At 35.3% G+C, this 17,221-nt stretch overlaps 2 protein-coding genes across 6 annotated transcripts; one reads left to right on the top strand and one right to left on the bottom strand.

The window, feature by feature from the left end:
* Window positions 1-1,963: 1,963 nt before the first annotated feature.
* Window positions 1,964-6,312, top strand: LOC116002166 (phosphatidylinositol/phosphatidylcholine transfer protein SFH3-like). 3 transcript variants are annotated; one of them, XM_031242346.1, is made up of 13 exons: window positions 1,964-2,118; window positions 2,363-2,474; window positions 2,712-2,976; window positions 3,053-3,152; window positions 3,306-3,572; window positions 3,669-3,746; window positions 3,848-3,949; window positions 4,438-4,487; window positions 4,581-4,680; window positions 4,837-4,986; window positions 5,140-5,239; window positions 5,329-5,690; window positions 5,765-6,312. In XM_031242346.1, the coding sequence occupies exons 2-13, from the start codon at window positions 2,441-2,443 to the stop codon at window positions 5,861-5,863; spliced, it is 1,707 nt and encodes a 568-aa protein (XP_031098206.1). In that variant the 5' UTR covers window positions 1,964-2,118; window positions 2,363-2,440; the 3' UTR covers window positions 5,864-6,312. The 3 variants fall into 3 exon arrangements, with proteins under 3 accessions (XP_031098206.1, XP_031098124.1, XP_031098259.1); XM_031242264.1 differs by having other exon boundaries at window positions 2,370-2,474; XM_031242399.1 differs by having other exon boundaries at window positions 2,370-2,474; window positions 5,143-5,239; window positions 5,765-6,270.
* Window positions 6,313-6,418: 106 nt separating this feature from the next.
* Window positions 6,419-11,334, bottom strand: LOC116001999 (phosphatidylinositol/phosphatidylcholine transfer protein SFH6-like). 3 transcript variants are annotated; one of them, XM_031242069.1, is made up of 15 exons: window positions 11,174-11,334; window positions 10,937-11,069; window positions 9,975-10,290; window positions 9,294-9,393; window positions 8,934-9,200; window positions 8,767-8,844; window positions 8,582-8,683; window positions 8,433-8,482; window positions 8,210-8,309; window positions 8,034-8,123; window positions 7,834-7,947; window positions 7,593-7,734; window positions 7,122-7,516; window positions 6,841-6,915; window positions 6,419-6,688 (listed from the first exon to the last, which is right to left on the bottom strand). In XM_031242069.1, exons 2-15 carry the CDS (start codon window positions 10,968-10,970, stop codon window positions 6,665-6,667), a joined length of 1,887 nt encoding a protein of 628 aa, XP_031097929.1. In that variant the 5' UTR covers window positions 10,971-11,069; window positions 11,174-11,334; the 3' UTR covers window positions 6,419-6,664. The 3 variants fall into 3 exon arrangements, with proteins under 3 accessions (XP_031097929.1, XP_031098011.1, XP_031097879.1); XM_031242151.1 differs by lacking the exon at window positions 11,174-11,334 and having other exon boundaries at window positions 7,593-7,728; window positions 10,937-11,161; XM_031242019.1 differs by lacking the exon at window positions 11,174-11,334 and having other exon boundaries at window positions 10,937-11,160.
* Window positions 11,335-17,221: the final 5,887 nt, after the last annotated feature.

Genomic DNA, 17,221 nt, shown 5'->3' on the forward strand with positions numbered 1-17,221 from the left:
ATTTTGTGTATATATATATATATATATATATATATATATATATATATATATATATATATATATATATATGTATGTATGTATGTATAAGATCGGGTGCGAGAATTTGCTCAGGTGCGAACGTGCAGTTTAATATGAGCCGTTGATCAAATCAATGAATAATAATAATAATAATAATAATAATAATAATAATAATAAACGCGTGTCTGAAAGGAAAGCATGCACCTTAACCTCAAGCACTAAAATAACGCACATTAAACACACAAACTACACACCTTAAGAACACAAAACACACCTTAAATTTTAAAATGGTGCACCTTTAATTATTATAACTGACGCACTTTAAGTACAGAAACAAATCACCTTAAGAAGGAAAATCACTCACTTAAAGCTTTAGACTGACACACCCTTAAGCACAGAAACCACGCAACTTAAGTTTGACCTAAATGTAAAAAGACCAAATTGTCATCGTGTTTTTTTAATCCGTGTTCAATCTGGACGATCTTTTTTAGCGAGATCAACGACTATCATTCAACCCTATCTTTTACATGGGCACAGAAAACCCCTTTATATATATATGTGTGTGTGTACACGCACATACACACAATGGAGTGGAATGGGATGGGATGGGGGAGGGGGGCAACCACCTCCATACCCCCTCTAGATTTGCCCTTGAGCCTAGGAGTTGATGTCTTCACGTTATGCACATATATGCATGTATGTATATGTATACAAAACAATGTATTTTGTAAGTATAAACTAACTAAACTAGTCATTATTATATATAAAAAATGTATGTAACTTCACAAAGATATTTTTTGTGGGTTAGACCACAAAGATATTTAGATATTAATTAGCACATTGTCATATCCAGTTGGTTAATTACAAGGTTGCGCTGCAGTAGTATTAGTAATAGCTGCACTTAGTGGAGCACCACAAAGCAATTGGCCGGCATTTATTCCTCAACTATAAAGGATAGGTTTGTTGGAATGTCTTCATCATCATATCATTCCAACCAACACATTGAGAACCAAGTAAAGATGTCTAAATTTTGCCACTTATAAAATCTTTAAATAAATAACATTGCTAACGTGACAAAGATTATTTATTATAGATTAGTGACTCGTTGTAATTCCATTACAATCAAGCATAGCTTAAGTGGTTGTCCAATCCAAGATAAATTAAAGTTCTTTTTTTTTTTTGAAAACAAATTAAAGTTAATTGTATGCTTCAATTCATTGACCTTCATATCATGTTTGAATCCTATCATAAGGGGCTTTAACAGTTGAACTGGAGCGTATGATTTGATTTACTACTCCACCAGAACTCGATCTAGAGTAAAGATAAAAAGCGGGTTTTAGAGTTGTGGTGCAAACATTTACAAATGCTTACTAATGTTGCACATACTGCTGGACTAGCTCGATCGGTTCGACTGAGTCTCTTGTGTACAAGATGTACAAGCAGGCCAAGGGTTCCGGGGACTTAGAATTAATACGCCTTTTGGATATTTATATATACATGACTAGAATGTGAGATTGTAAATGTAGATATCAAAGCTTTAGCTGTTGTTCAAAAAAAAAAAAGCTTTAGCTGTTAATCAGACACTGAGGAACAATCTTTATACTATTTGCTCTGACAATTGAGAACAGGAATATTTTGAAGCAACCATTTTCCTTGTACTCATGTGACTTGTGACTTTGCTTCTGCTCTCTTGTACTGTACTACTGTAACAGTTATGGAGAAATGCATGCAGTTTTGGTTTGAATAGTTGCATTGAAAATAAACCCCCCGGGGGTAAATGTTGGAAGAAGATAAAAAAAAATAAAAAATTAAAGGAAGGGATGGAGGCCAGGCCCTGAAATCTATCCATCTGGCAATATAATGAAAGAAATAGAAGAAGAAGAAGAATATGTAAAAACAGGAAATATATAATAAAAGCATTTATATTGAGACCGCAATTGGGTGAGGGGAATGAATAATGGGGATTTAAAGGAAAAATATTCCCCATTTCTCAGAGTCCTTGACATTCATGTCACCGGCAATAACTTCCCTATTTCCAGCTCTCTCTTTCAATTCTTTTGTCTTTCTCTCTCACCCAAACCTTCCCATGATTCAATTCACGTAATTATCTATCTATCTATCTTGTTTATTTCGTTCTTGTTTTTGTTTTGTGCGTATGATTTCTTGTTGTTTCCCACATGGAGTTTTTTTGCATTTTAAGGAACTTCCTTCATGTGATTGGCGGCCACATTGTCGGAACCATAATTTTTTATTAAAAAAGAAAAGCTTGTGATTGAAGACATGATTGCAGAAATCATTGAAAAATGTTTTGTGTGTCTGATTATTGATTGTTATTGTTTTGAAGAGTGCAGGCAATTTCCGAGAGAATCTAAGGCTTAAGTTGAAGCTTGAGAATTGAGGGCCACAATATTCATCCAGTGGCATGTCAGGACCTGTTGAACGGCCATCCAAGCCAAGTAACCAACAATTTTTCTTTCTATTTCTATTTGGTTTAATTAGATTGTTGAGCATATAATATTACCAGCTTAGAGTTTTAGTTGAGATGGAGCACATTGCATGTTTCAATTTGGTACCAGAGCCAATTCCGATGGGGCATGTTGAACATATAATATATCATATGGGTTTTGATTGATGGATGGGACTTGGGAGAATAAGATCGAAGAGATTGATTGATTTGTGTGGTTACGTTGCAGATATGGAAAAGGAAAAGATGGAGTTAGAAAGTTCAGAAGAGAAACAGACAAGGCTGGGGTCAATCAAGAAGAAGGCCATTCATGCTTCCCACAAGTTCAAGCATTCATTTGCCAAAAAGGGGAGGAGAAACAGCAGAGTGATATCAGTTGTGTTGGAGGACGAACACGATGCCCAGGAAGTCAAGGCAGTTGATGCCTTTCGTCAAGCCCTTATTCTCGACGAATTGCTCCCTGCAAAACACGACGATTATCATATGATGCTAAGGTTACTTATATATATCATCTTCTTTCACATTACATTAGCCTCAATGTTCTTCATTTTAATCATATGATATATCCAGGTTTTTGAGGGCTAGGAAATTCGACATTGAGAAAACCAAGCAGATGTGGACTGATATGCTCAAGTGGAGGAAGGATTTTGGTGCTGACACAATAGAAGAGGTTTCTATTTCTATTTCTATTTCTTTCTTTTGAATGTATACTTGATAACTAAATGAATTGAAGCATGTGTTCCATCTCAACTAAAAGTCTAAGCTGATATATAGTTGGATTACTCAACCAAATTGCACACTCTTTTTTTTTTTTTTGGTTTAGGATTTTGATTTCAAGGAGAAGGATGAAGTGCTTCAATACTATCCTCAAGGGCATCATGGGGTTGACAAGGATGGAAGGCCGGTGTACATTGAGAGGCTCGGCCAAGTCGATGCTGCAAAGATCCTGCAAGTCACAACGATGGAGCGCTATCTCAAATACCACATCATGGAGTTCGAGAGGACCAACAATGACAAAATGCCAGCTTGTTCTATCGCGGCCAAAAGGCATATTGATCAGAGCACAACTATTCTCGATGTGCAAGGAGTGGTATGTTTAATGTAATTAATTATATTGCAACTTGAAAATTTCCTTAGTGAAAATCGACGTTCTAGTTTGATTGCCTGCCTATAATGCTTCATTCAGGGATTGAAGAACCTCACCAAGTCAGCAAGGGAACTAATCCAGGCCATTCAGAAGATTGATGGTGACAATTACCCTGAGGTATACATATACATACTCGGCTTCCTTAATGTTTGTTGAGTCTATAAGGTTTCTGGATCTCCTATCCTATGTTTACTATAATGTTCTGTTTTGGTGTGTAGACTTTGTGCCGTATGTTCATCATCAATGCTGGATCTGGATTTAGGCTTCTGTGGAATACCATCAAGTCATTCCTTGACCCCAAGACCACTGCTAAGATTAATGTAAGCTCATATAATCTGCATTTCCCAGACAAAGTTTGTTTTTTGAGCTCATTTTCTTGGACAGAGGCCTAAAGGGTCAAGTCCAACACCAGGTGACTAGGGAATTGTTGGGCGGAGACCCTATCTTTAAAGGGTCAAGTCCAATACTCTGCCTTTTGAAAATGTGGCGTTGAGCCGCTGGCTGCTAGACAGGTATAAATAAATAAAGTTGCGAGCTTTTGACGTAGTGGTAAGCGCTTGATCCTAACAAGTGGTATCAAAGCATAAGTGTTGGGGGAATTGTTGGGTGGAGGCTTGAAGGGCCAAGTCTAGCACAAGTCGTTAGGGGATTGTTGAGTGGAAGCCCTTAAAGGGCCAAGTTCAGCACCTTAACTTTCGAAAATGTACCAGAGCACAAGTACTGTTACAAGCTATCGCTTTTGACGTAGTGATTAGTGGTTGATCTTAAGTCTTAACACATTTAATTGAATCTTTCATTCTTTCTTAAGGTTCTTGGCAACAAGTACCAGAGCAAACTGCTAGAAATCATTGATGCCAGGCAAGTTAAACTACTTGTAACATTCTGTTCCTTTGTGAAATTCGAGCAGGTTTCATAAAACTGTTTGTATGAATTTATTCTGTGTATAATCAGTGAATTGCCAGACTTCTTGGGGGGCACCTGCACTTGTGCAGATAAGGGAGGATGTATGAGATCTGATAAGGGCCCATGGAATGACCCAGAAATCATGAAGGTACCATATACATATAGAGTCTCGTTTTGTAACGAAATGCAGTTGGTTTGAACTGAAGGATGTGTTCTGTCTCAACTGAAAAAGTTAAGCTAAGCTGACAGTGAGACTGCACATTTACGTTTTACATATTATACGCTCAACAGTTTGGACTTTCAGATGGTTCGTAATGGCGAGCACATGTGCTCACACAAGGTGCTCGTTCAAGCTGACGAGAAAACAATCTCGGAGGATGAGTGTACACATCCGAAGAAAAGTGTTTCGTTCCAGTTGGACAATCCCATCAAGCTTTCTACGGTTCGGGAGGAAGTAAGTTGTTGCTTCTATGTTGCTGTGTTGAAGCCACAGGAACTGGAAATGATGAGTAGAGCTTTTCGTATTTCGATCTTTTGTGGAGTATATATATATATATATATATATAATTTACTTAATTGTTTAACTGATTTGTGTGAAATTGGGAAGCAGATGAGCCAGCCTGATAAGGCACAGGGCAAGGCTCTTGATGCAGATTGGCCTAAGGCAGAAATGTTGGCAAAAGACTGCAACTTTGCTGGTGCAGAAGGTATATACAAAGTATTAATTGGCTTAAAGTGCTGTCAAGATTTGTTAGAATGACTTTTTTTTTTTTTTTTTTGTTTTTGGCACCATTAGGTTGTTACCCTGCCCATGATCCTAGCAAGGTCCAAGAAAGAACGAGCACGAATTTTTTCTCGGGAGTGTTGGCCTTGGTGATGAGCATTGTCACGATGGTTCGAATGACACGAAACCTGCCAAGGCAGCTGATGACAGACGCGGCCATGTCCATGTACTCGAGCCCGAAGAGTCAGCTGCCCGAGCCTGCCATCTCTGCGTCGGAGTACATGGCCATGATGAAGCGGCTGAGTGACCTCGAGGAGAAGGTGGTTGTTCTTAGCAAGAAGATGCCCGCCCTACCACCCGAGAAGGAGGAAATGCTCAACAATGCATTAAGCCGCGTTGATTGCTTGGAGCAAGAGCTTTCTGCAACCCGAAAGGTACTGTCTATGTTTTTGTTCATTGGTGACGCGATGATTATTAGTGATTAACCTGTCGTTTTTCATGTTTGAAGGCTCTGGAGGATGCTCTTGACCATCAAAAAGAGCTTATGGCGTACGTTGAGAAGAAGAAGAAGAAGAAAAGGAAGTTCTTTGGTTGCAGCAGGCTCTAAAGGATGCTCTTAACCATCAAAAACAGAAGAAAAGGAAGAAGAGGTTCTTTGCATTCTGATTTCTGAAATATGAATCCTCCAGGGAAACTGAAACATCTAGACATTATGTATATAGGAAGCAGATGACTCCTTGCTCTCTCTCAGCCCCAGCAACAACATTATTCTATTGATCAACTTCGTCGATTTTTTTTAACCAAGAACCACCTTAATAACGCGTTATGGGCTGTTCCTCGGACACTGTTGTTGTATCATGTATGTAGCTTTGGTTTGGTTTGAAGCAGTGCTGGTTTTACATGGATCAAATATGCTGTTTGTGACATTAACATTTACCAGCCACTGCTTTTGACCATGAATTCATTCTTGGATGGTTTATTACATATATATGAGATTCGTCTTCTGTGTGCAAATGATATTTTGTATAAATAACATACATTCTGTAATTAGTTTTATTTTGATTTTCCATGTTGAAACCAAACCCCCCTAAACGACAAGAACATGAAACTCACAATCCAATCAGTTGAGACATGGCGATAGATAAAGACTGGTGTGGTGATGTGAAAAACAGTGTTGCACAAAACTTGCATGCATTTTAAAGAACCCAACAAATATCTGTCTTCAGTACAATTTTCTTTTTCCTTGTTTTGTTTTGCACTAGTGTTTTGATTCCATAAACGAAAGGTGCACACTACTGATGCAAAATCCTCGGGCATCCAGGATGGTTCACGGAACATTTACGTATGAAAAAAAGATGAATCTCAATCGAGCTGAGCTCGCATGATGGAATCTCCACAACCGAGGATCTTACAACATGCAGAACTTCTTTTTCTGCACAAGGAAAATAAATATGTCAAAACTACAGTATAGACAATTCAAGAACAATCTCGTGTCCACGATATGCATTGTCTACATCTGTGCACCCTTCGAGGAAATAAATGAATAAAGCACCGAAAAAAGTTATAGGGGAATGATCAACATACGCGGAACTTGGCTTCTTCTTGTCTGTCAATGTATGCAAGAAGTTCCTCTTGCCTCATCAAAGCTTCATGCAGAGCCTGATCAAAACAAAAAGTATCTTATTACTTCAAATATAAGATTGACTGGTTGACAGCAAATATTTCAGGGAGGGGGGGGCAAAGGAAAAGTTAATCCATAGAGTAGTGGACGTAGAATAGAAGTTATTCAAAAGTTTGGAAGAGACATAAAGATGATCCCTTAATATCACAATTGAGATGAGATGCCACGTGCACCAACTGTTTACCTTCTTGGTTGCAATTAACTCTGCTTCTAGGGCATCCACTCGGCAAACAGCAGCATTTAACAATTCCTCTTTTTCGTAAGGCATCTCTGATGGCTTTTCTTGAAGTGTGTTGACTCTCTCTTCAAGTTCACCCAACCTCTTCAGTACAGTGGAGAGTAGTTCAGTTTCTGTAAAGGTTGGTGTTGGTGAAGGGGGCCGAAACTCTTCATTTGGAATTGTGTTAGAAGCATCAGCTTGGCGTGGCACAGAGGATGCATCACGAAGTTTTTTGGTTGTGCGAAATGCAAATGAATGCAAAAGCATGAAGACAGTTGTGAAGAACGCCAATAGAGCACCTAATATCCGAGCAGAAAGTCCTTCTGGACTCTTTGGAGAATTTGGTGGTGGAAGCATCCCTGAGTTGGGGAAAATTACCAAAACCATTACAAAAATATAAAATAACAGTATAAGCAGTATGTTGTATATTCAAACCTTTAGGAGGGCAGGGCTTTTGAAAAGGTTCTTGCTTCTTCCATCCAGAATCAACAGCCTTGTCAACCATGGGAACATATTCATCATATGCTGAAAAGTTGTTAGGATAGCTTGTTGTCCCCCCAATGGTCTTTGCCTGTTTCTTAACATAAGTACAATAACAAGACATAAAGGAATTATCAGATGAGGCAAAGTAAGAAACATACATTCTACTCACTCAAAGGACATAATAGAATAATACCTCTTCACGAACAGGAGTTAGGCGAAGATGTGAATAACTCCGTGTAGCTTTTGGTGAAGCAATGTCTTCAGCCTCGGACCCCGATTCAGCAGTAGATGTGTCACTGAATTTTACCTGGTCAGAAATGGGAAACACATGGTAAATCTGACTGAAATCTGATATATGAACCACCATAAATACTAAGAGAATAGGTGCCATACCATTGGGTAGCGAGGTTTGGCATAAACTACCTTTCCTTCACTGTTTAAAACTTTAACAACCTGTTTGCAACGACGTGCTTCACCAACCATCTGCATCATAAGAAGCAACGTTATGTTATCATGACCATAAAAATATAAATGGGGAATGAAGAAAGCTTTCAACACAATTGTGAAACCTTCAGTATCTGTGGATTCTTCCATGGCCCTTTATCAGATCGAAGGCACCCTCCCTGATCTGCACACGTGCATGTTCCACCCAGAAACTCCGGCAGCTCACTATGAAACAGTTTGGCAAATTAATACTATCTTTGAGGAGAATTCAAGAACTGCTTCACTGAAAGCAAGAAGCAAAAACAATTAAAGCTATATTTGAAGTAGAAAAGAACTGATCAGATTTACCTAGCATCTATTAATTCAAGCAGCTTGTTCTGGTACTTGTTACCAAGAACCTGAAAAGGGAGAAAAGATAACATACATTATAAAACCAAATTAATATAGAACTTTTCCAGTGTCGAACAACAACACTGCAAAAATATCGATCAACATACATGAATCTTTGAAGTAGTCTTGGGATCCAGAAAGCTCTTTACAGTATTCCATAGCATCCTAAATCCAGGACCAGCATTGATAATAAACATTTGATGGAGTGTCTGCCAAGGACAAACAAAATCATTATGGTACCCAAAATTATTAGAGCCTGATATTACTAGCCAATTAAGGAATAGGGACATACTTCAGGATAATTGTCCCCATCAATCTTCTGAAGACGCATGATGAGCTCTCTTGCGCTCTTAGTAAAGTTTTTAAACCCCTGCAAAATTAACAAGAAAGAATGTAAAAATTTATAACAGAAGGGGAGGGGAACAAAAAATAGAAATATAATGCAAGTATGCAACCTACCACTCCTTGAACATCCAAAATTGTTGTGCTTGAATCAATGTGCCTCTTTGCAGCAATTGTGCAAGCAGGAAACTTTATGGCAAAGCACTTCTCAAACTCTCTTACATGATATTTTACATAACGGTCCATTGTTGTGACTTGCATGAGCTTGTAAGGATCAACTTTCCCTAATCTTTCAATGTATATCGGCCTTCCCTCCTTATCAAGGCCATGGTATCCATGAGGGTAATAGTTCAAAACTTCATTCAGCTCTTGGAAGTCAAACTCCTGATGAATATCAGTAAAAGATATTCAGACTGAAACTAAGAGTTGATGGAAATGCTACTAGTGCGGACTCAAAAAACACACAGGGATAACTACCTGTATGATTCTATCAGCACCGAATTCCTTCCTCCACTGAATCATATCAGCCCACATGCTTTTTGCTTTCTCAATGTCAAATTTCCTTGCTTTCAAAAACCTGCAGAAACAAATCAAAATTAGAGAATCACCTCACTGTAGACTGATTGTTTGATTCCAAAAAATGTATTTGTACATTTCTGCTCTCCCTTTGCATTGTGTCCTACATTTATAGCCCAGGTCCCAAGTAGCATATCTACTACTTCAGAATTAATGCCACTTTGGTCCTTCAACTATATTGACATCCAACAAGTCTGAAATCCCCTCACTTTCACTAAAATTCATCCTTTTCAAATTCATAGTTGAGGACTAAAAGTGGAATTAAAAATTTGTACAAGTTTTGTTACTTTTGGCAAGCTGTAATAGATAAACAAGAGCTATTATATGAAGCTGGAATTTACAAAGAAACCAAATTCCTAGAGGGATTCTAGAAAAGAAAATAAAAATTCAACTACCCAAGAAACAAAGCAATAATGTCTGTAGACTTAAAAGAATATATGTATATATCAAAGAGCAAGGTACTGGGCAGATCCACTAAGGGAGAAAGACCAATCAAAAGCAACAGACACCAGCACTATAGCACATCAAAGTACAAAACTGTATGCATTTACATAAGTTAGTTAAAGGGTAATGGCGTATCACCTCAACATCATGTAATAATCATCATGTTGCTGTGGCAGCAATTCATCCAAAATTAGTGTTTGCCTAAATGAATCAACTGCCTGTAGTTCCTCAGCATCTCGAATGTCTTCAATTGAGACAGAGCTGACTCGCCCATCACTCTTTCTTCTGCTGCTTTTTTTCTTGAGAGAGTGCTTGAATTTTGTTGATGCATTCAGTGCTTTCTTTTTCAAAGAACCAATTCTTGTCTTCCTCTCATCCTCTGAGTTCTCAAAATCAGATTTTCTTTCTCTTCTCTCATCTCTTCTCTCATCACTGCCAGAAGAGCCCTCAAAACCTATCACAAGTAGTAAATCTTATATTTTACCTCTCCAATATTTATTTACAAAAACATGTTTGAAGTTCAGTATATTTTCACATCAGCACAGAACCCTAGAGGTAAAAATAAGCATTAATCTTCCATAGGCATGGATATTCATGAACAGAAGAAGTAATCAAACAATATCAGATATATCTTTAAACGCATGGGATTCTTACTCTGACTCTGTTGATTTTGTAAATACAATGTTTTCCACTAGTACCCCATTAAGGCATTAACCTTCACCCCACCCCATTCCTATGGGGTAAGCTATAGTAATAAATGAGCTCGGCATTTACAAATCATAATTGGTCACGGTCAGCAAAAGTGAAAATATAAGAAAAATAAATATCTAGGTCCTATAATTCCCCAGCAGCTATGGAGCATGATTCCCGAGAAAACAATGAATTATCACTGATAGATCCACAATTCCAGAAGAAATCCATCCACATTCAAGAAAGAACGCCTCAAAACCAAAAATTTCAACACCCCCACCCCATCTACTCGTTCCGAGCTCAACTAACCCTAATTTCAGCACAGCAAAATTTTCTCCATCAAATACACCGCACTACCAAGAAATGCAACACGAAATTGGCCCAAAAAAAGATAAGCAAAGTGAACTCACAAGGCCTTGCAAACCGATCTAGAGGTCCAGACATGGCAGCCGCGGATCACGAAAAACGGAGAAGAGAAATCTGTTGAATTAAGGAGTCCAGTCCAAAGAGCATATCACAATTCCACAAAGCCTAAACGTAAAACTGGAAGAGAGAAGAAAACAAAACTTGAGGAGAGATTATAAAAAAGGGGCTTAAAGATTCAGGGGAGGTGGAAAAGGCAACAGGGAGGGAGGGCTAAGAGCTACCTTTGGGAGTATCGATGTTGATCCAACGGCAATAAATGAATCGATCAAAACGCAAAAAAAATAAAAGTAGAAATTGATGCGTGAAAAAAGGGTACGCGTGAGAGTAGTGAGAGACTGAAAGAAGAGAAGAGGGTAAAATACGGTGCAAAAAAGCGTAGGTCTCGCCGGACGGAGTGTCGGCGCATGATAGGGGAGGAGACAATAACATCTTTAGCTGTCCACCGTAGGGCCGTAGGGGGTGTGGATCCCCCATGTGTCTCATTTTTTTTTTTTATACTACTGGACTTTGTGACAATGTAGTATTTGTTCATAGCTACTTTCTCAACCTACTGAGGCTTGAACCCACCCTTTTCATGTGAGAGTGTAAACCGGGTGCCACTAGGTCACTCATTAAACCATGTAAAAACACTTTTATGAAGTGATAACTTTAGGTCAGATAGTCTACCACTTAAATTAGTCATGCGAGACAAGAAAAAAACACTTTTATTCAAAAGGATAATTGAGTAGATGAGATATTTTTTTGTATTAGAATATCACAAGTTTTACTATTTACACAATAGTGAGTTTTAGTTTGTGTATCATCGAGTATATTTTTCTCAATATAGGTACTTGTTAGATCTTTGTTAACCTAATTCAAACAAATTAGTTATTGACTATGTATACAAAAATATATTTTAAAAAACTCTAATTGTTTTTTAGTCTTCCCATTTAAAAATTAACCTTTTTGTAGACTGGAATGAATTAATTAATGAAATGTTATGTGTTTTGTATTTAATAAAATATAATATAACGGGGGCAATCTCTAACCGAATTGGTCGGACAGTTGTCTTGGTATCCACAAGATTTAAAGTTTTATTTCTCCTAAAAATTGTATGATTTACCTCCTTATAATCTTTTTGTCAGCTATAATTACAAGACGCACTTCGAGTTAGAATTTTGATAGTAAACCATTTGAAAATTTTGTGAAACAAAAAAAAAAAAAAAAGTCGGAGTTTAATTATAAGCATAAAAAATAAAATTCCAAAGATATAAATACGTAAAACTTTTCAAAGCAAGTGAAATTTTCTGCCGAAAATTGCTTTAAGAAAAATCAAATACTTTTTCCAAACTGACCGAATTTTCCTTAGAGCAAAACAAGAAAACCAATTTTTAAAGCAACCTGTGGGATCCAGATGGGGAAAAGGAATATGCACGCCGTACTTGGCTTAAAATATCAAACTCTTTAATCTTTAATTTAATCCAGTCAATACTTTGCACAGGAATATGCGTTTTACATAATTAAGAAAAACCGGTCAAATATCGTGTATTATACGATTAAATGAATATGAAAAAGTTAAATTAAAAATAATTTATAAATATAGAAGAAAAAAATGTGAAAACATAAATATAGAAAAATTAAATAATTGTAAAAATTATTATTGCTACGGTTTACACAAACATAATTTCTGTTCTTATTTATATCTGACCGTTAAAGAAGTATTTTGATCATAATTTTCACATGATGGAGGGTGGAGGCCATTGCCCATTAGGTAGTTGGTGCATCGTGATTGGGAATCAAATACGGAGTATTTAACACATTCATCGAGAAACCACATTCTATGCGGAATAAATGGAATTTGATTTGGAAATCTAGATATTGCCTCACCTCTTTCAGGAAAATATTATAATCTCAATTTTTATTCTCACTTACAAAATCTTGATGTAACCCCTTGCATTTGGGTCCTACATAAAAAACAAAAAAAAATTAGATTATCAGTGCCCGTCACATTAGGAGTAAAATTTAGGGAGTAAATTTAAAAGTACATGTAGTAGGACTTTAAAAAAAAAAAATTATATAGTGTTTATATAAATATACTTGACAAATTTTAGCATACAAATCACCCCAAGTAAGTATTAAGCTACATGAATTCGTTTAAATTTATTATTTGAATCATTTAAGTTAAAACTTGATCTTAATTTATTAAATCTGAGTATTTACATAGCCAAACTCAACTAATGTATGAATATTTTAACTCACTTACACTTTTAGTTGTAAGCATTTTTTTTTTTTTACATTTTTCTTTTAGAGGACATTAGTAACTAGGAAAGTTTAAATTTTTGTAAAAATTTAAAAGATGATAAAGTTATTTTTAAGTCTAGTGAAATAGTTGACTTTAGAAAGTTTAGATAAACTATAAATGATTTCTTAAAATCAAAGAAAATAAATATGGCATATTGCCATATTGGGGTATGATTCCTTTTTTCAAGGTAACTAGGGAAATATAAACTTTATTCAATTACATATTTCACACTTGTATGAGACCGTCTTACGAATCTTTATCGGGAGATGGTCGGTTCGAGTTGAAGCAACATGCAAATGTCATACTTATATGCTCAAATATAATACTCCCTCTGTCCCATTTTACCTGTCCTATTTACTATTCATTGGTCAAACCAACTCTTTCTCCTTTACTTATTTTCTTTAGTAATTTTTTATTATTTTGAAATTTAATTTTTTGTTTTTAATAGTACTTTTAATGTAGTTTCTGAATATATAAATTTTAAATATTAATGTTAAACTTAATATTATGAAAAATTAGATTAAAAATTATTTCAGTAAAGCCTCGTTAAACGAATCAGACAACCATTTTGGGACGGAGGTAGTACTAATCATGAATACAATTTTTGTTCCTTATAAGAGAAAAAGTATTACATTTTTCATAATAAGTAATGTTGACAATTGACAAGTACCCCTTACTTATAAGGTTAAATATAATATTTTTGAGGAAAAATGTAATACTTTTAAATCGAAATGTAAAAGTATTGTATTTTCCCTTAAAAGTATTACATTTACCCTTATAAGTAACAAAAATTTTATTCCTGATTATTATTACATTTGAGCATATAAGTATGACATTTGTGCGTATAAGTATTACATTTTTATCTTGACCCGGCCGGTTTCACGGTGAGACGGTCTCATACAAGTTTTTGCCTTACACTTTTTAGTAGCAGGTTTATATATATATGCTTAAGATCCTATGAGAACACACACCCAAGAGAAAATTAAAAACAAATCTCAACCTTATATCTGTAAAAATCGAACGGATCATATCTGATTTTAAAAAAATGCGATGACCTTTTCGTAACTATTGTCAACTTCACTTTACAAACTTGAACGCTTAAATATGCAATATGTAACAACCAAATATGCAAACATAGATAATAAATTTTAAAAATTAAATGAAAAAGTTAAATTTTAAATCTAAACTGTAAATGCTAGACTTTAAACAATAAAAAGTGAACCACTAAATCAAATAAAACCAAAAACTCAGACATAAATTCTAAAATAAAAATTCTAATAACAATGCACTTTTGCAAGTACAATCTTTTTAATACGAAATGTACAAAATCTTAATACTAAAAAATGTGCAAACTTGAAAACAGGTTAGCCAAAGACCTTGTGGTCTAGTGGCACCCGGTGTCCCGGTTTACACTCCCACATGGATAATGGGAGTGAGTTCCAGCCTCAGTGGAGTCAACTGTTGACTCTTTGTTCTTCAGTAGGTTGAGAAGGTAGTTATGAACAAATACTATATTGTAATAGAGTCAGCAGTACTAAAATAAAAAGAAAACATGTTAATTAAATTTTCTAACAAACTCATTCCTAACAAATATATTTATTGCAATTAATTTTCAATGAATTTAATTGGTGATAAATCAATAAACGATCTCTTAATATACACATAATTTATTTTTTACTTTTAAAATTAAAACCAATTTAATATATAAGTATACATACACAATATGCTGTCCGAATGTACATGTTCTGTATATGTTTTATGTGTATACATATTCTATTACTTTATGCATGATAATAACAACACTGAAAGCTACGTTTGGCATGCCACTAATTTTTGTTAACAATAAGTATGGCTCTTGAGCTCTTTATCCCTCTAGATCTGAACAAAGACAAACAGCCATCATTCCGATAGAAGCTTTTACTTTATTAATAATGTTTTTTTTAGAGGGAATAATAATGACGTAATTATCACTTTATTGCCGGTGGATGGTCAATTTAGGTAGAAGGCGAGACTCGAGAGCCTCTTTTGACTTGGCTTTTTCTTTGAGCAATCATTTGAGAATGGACAAAAAGAAAAACACAAACAAAATTAAATACTACGTATGAAATTTCAGATTATATTTTACTACTCCGTACTTAACAGCACATGTTGTATTGTTTTATCACTCCAAATAAAAGTACAAAATGATGCAAAGCATTATGAGTATGTATTATCAAGAAAACCAAAAGGTTAACCCATTTTTTTAATTAAATAATTATTTTCACTTTTAATTTAATTTTAATTTTTTTGTGAATACTACTAACTCTATTAATCCGCTGAGGCTCGAACCCATCACCTCCCGTATAAAGGAAAGGGTTTGATACTACTGGACCACAAGGTCCTTGGTAATTTAATTTAATTTTTTGTTACCACATTTGATTGTTTTGACCAAATCCCAAAGAGAAAAACAATTGAAATGCATCTTATCTCCAATTCGAGACCACACTTTTTATCTACAAAATTTTGAGGTATTCAAGTCAAACGGGTTGCCCGGTCCGAAAATTCATATTTGGCCATTTGGGGGCGGGCTAAGTTATTAAGAAAAATTAGAATGTCAACCGACATTGGCACTAAACGTACATGATATCATTATATATACCATACATGATTGTACCAAGTATTATTGACCGTGATTTCTAATGATACCCTATGCAATAATAGTAAGTTGTAAGGAATTATAATATAAAAGTAAATTTTTTCCAAAAAATTCATGACACGGTAATTACAGAAAGTCTAAGTCGTGCATAACGCACATAATCTTTAAAATTGATCCTCTTTATTCTAATGGTGTTAAGAGCGTTAAAGTGTCAGTTTTTTAAAATACAATAGATTAACAACGTAAGTACTTAGAGCATTCAAATATAAACGTTCTCGAAGAACTAAAACAAGGTGAACACTTCACATTTTTTTATAAAAGCGTTGGCAGAAAATTAATAGAGTAGAGAGAGGGATTAAAACAATAATACTTTCATTTGCTTTGGTGTGTAAAATATTATGCCCAACACAAGGTAATTATAGAGAATTTAGATTCATTAGCATATATTCATGGCGTTTAAATTTTGAATTTAAAAATTAAATTGTAACTATCAAAACTAGCAAACTAATCAGAATAAATATGGTGTTACAAAGTTATTTCTCGAATAAATTGTAATTACCTATAATTAATTTATAAATTGATCAAAATTAACTCACACAAAGTTGTTGAGTGAGGTTTCCTCACTGTTTGTTTACTTCCGAATTTTTCACATAATACAAAGTTGATGATTATCAATTGTTCCTTGTCATTGTCATGTGTAATAAATTTAGTAAAATGAAAACCATCAATTTCAGAGGTGCAAGCAAACCGTTTGAACTTTTGGGTGCCCGAAGATTGACCCTCCTTTTTTTTTTTTTTTTTTTTTTGAATACTATTGACCCTGTTACGTAGTATCTGTCCATATACTTTCTCAACCTACTGAAGCCCAACAAAGTCAACATTGTCCCCACTGAGGCTCGAACCCATGACCTCCCACTATAGAGAATCACTTCATGCCGCTTGACTTCAAGATTGACCCTCCTTTTGATTATGCATTTTCATTATATTTTCTCTTTTATACACAATAAATTAGATGTAGAGAAAGAAAATAAATTTTTGTATGATTCTTTAATATCTATGTGTGTATATATAGGGTTTGAAACCAAGGGAAGCATAACTGGCCCCTTACCTCCACACAATTATTTCTTCTTTTAAATAAGGAGAGAGAAGAAACAAAGAGAAAATGAAGAAAAAAAAAGTCCGACACATGATTCACGGAATTATTTAAAAAAAAAAAAAAAAAACGCGCCAGTGGGTGCGTGCAGTGCACGTGCCCGTCTGGGCGCACTCTTTGCACGTAACACACAAGGAAATAATTTTGCTTTACTTTTTCTCTCACATGTGGGGCCCTCCAAAATCTTAAACTTGCAGGAG

This window comes from Ipomoea triloba, chromosome 1 (assembly GCF_003576645.1).
Source record: "Ipomoea triloba cultivar NCNSP0323 chromosome 1, ASM357664v1".
Taxonomy (NCBI): domain Eukaryota; kingdom Viridiplantae; phylum Streptophyta; class Magnoliopsida; order Solanales; family Convolvulaceae; genus Ipomoea; species Ipomoea triloba.

Coding starts and splice junctions, on each gene's coding strand:
- LOC116002166 (XM_031242346.1), top strand. CDS start 2,441: ATGTCAGGACCTGTTGAACGGCCATCCAAGCCAA. Junction 2,977..3,052: donor GATTATCATATGATGCTAAG/GTTACTTATATA, acceptor TGATATATCCAG/GTTTTTGAGGGCTAGGAAAT. Junction 5,691..5,764: donor AGCTTTCTGCAACCCGAAAG/GTACTGTCTATG, acceptor TCATGTTTGAAG/GCTCTGGAGGATGCTCTTGA.
- LOC116001999 (XM_031242069.1), bottom strand. CDS start 10,970: ATGTCTGGACCTCTAGATCGGTTTGCAAGGCCTT. Junction 7,735..7,833: donor TAACTCCTGTTCGTGAAGAG/GTATTATTCTAT, acceptor ACTTATGTTAAG/AAACAGGCAAAGACCATTGG. Junction 6,916..7,121: donor AGTTAATTGCAACCAAGAAG/GTAAACAGTTGG, acceptor TGTTTTGATCAG/GCTCTGCATGAAGCTTTGAT.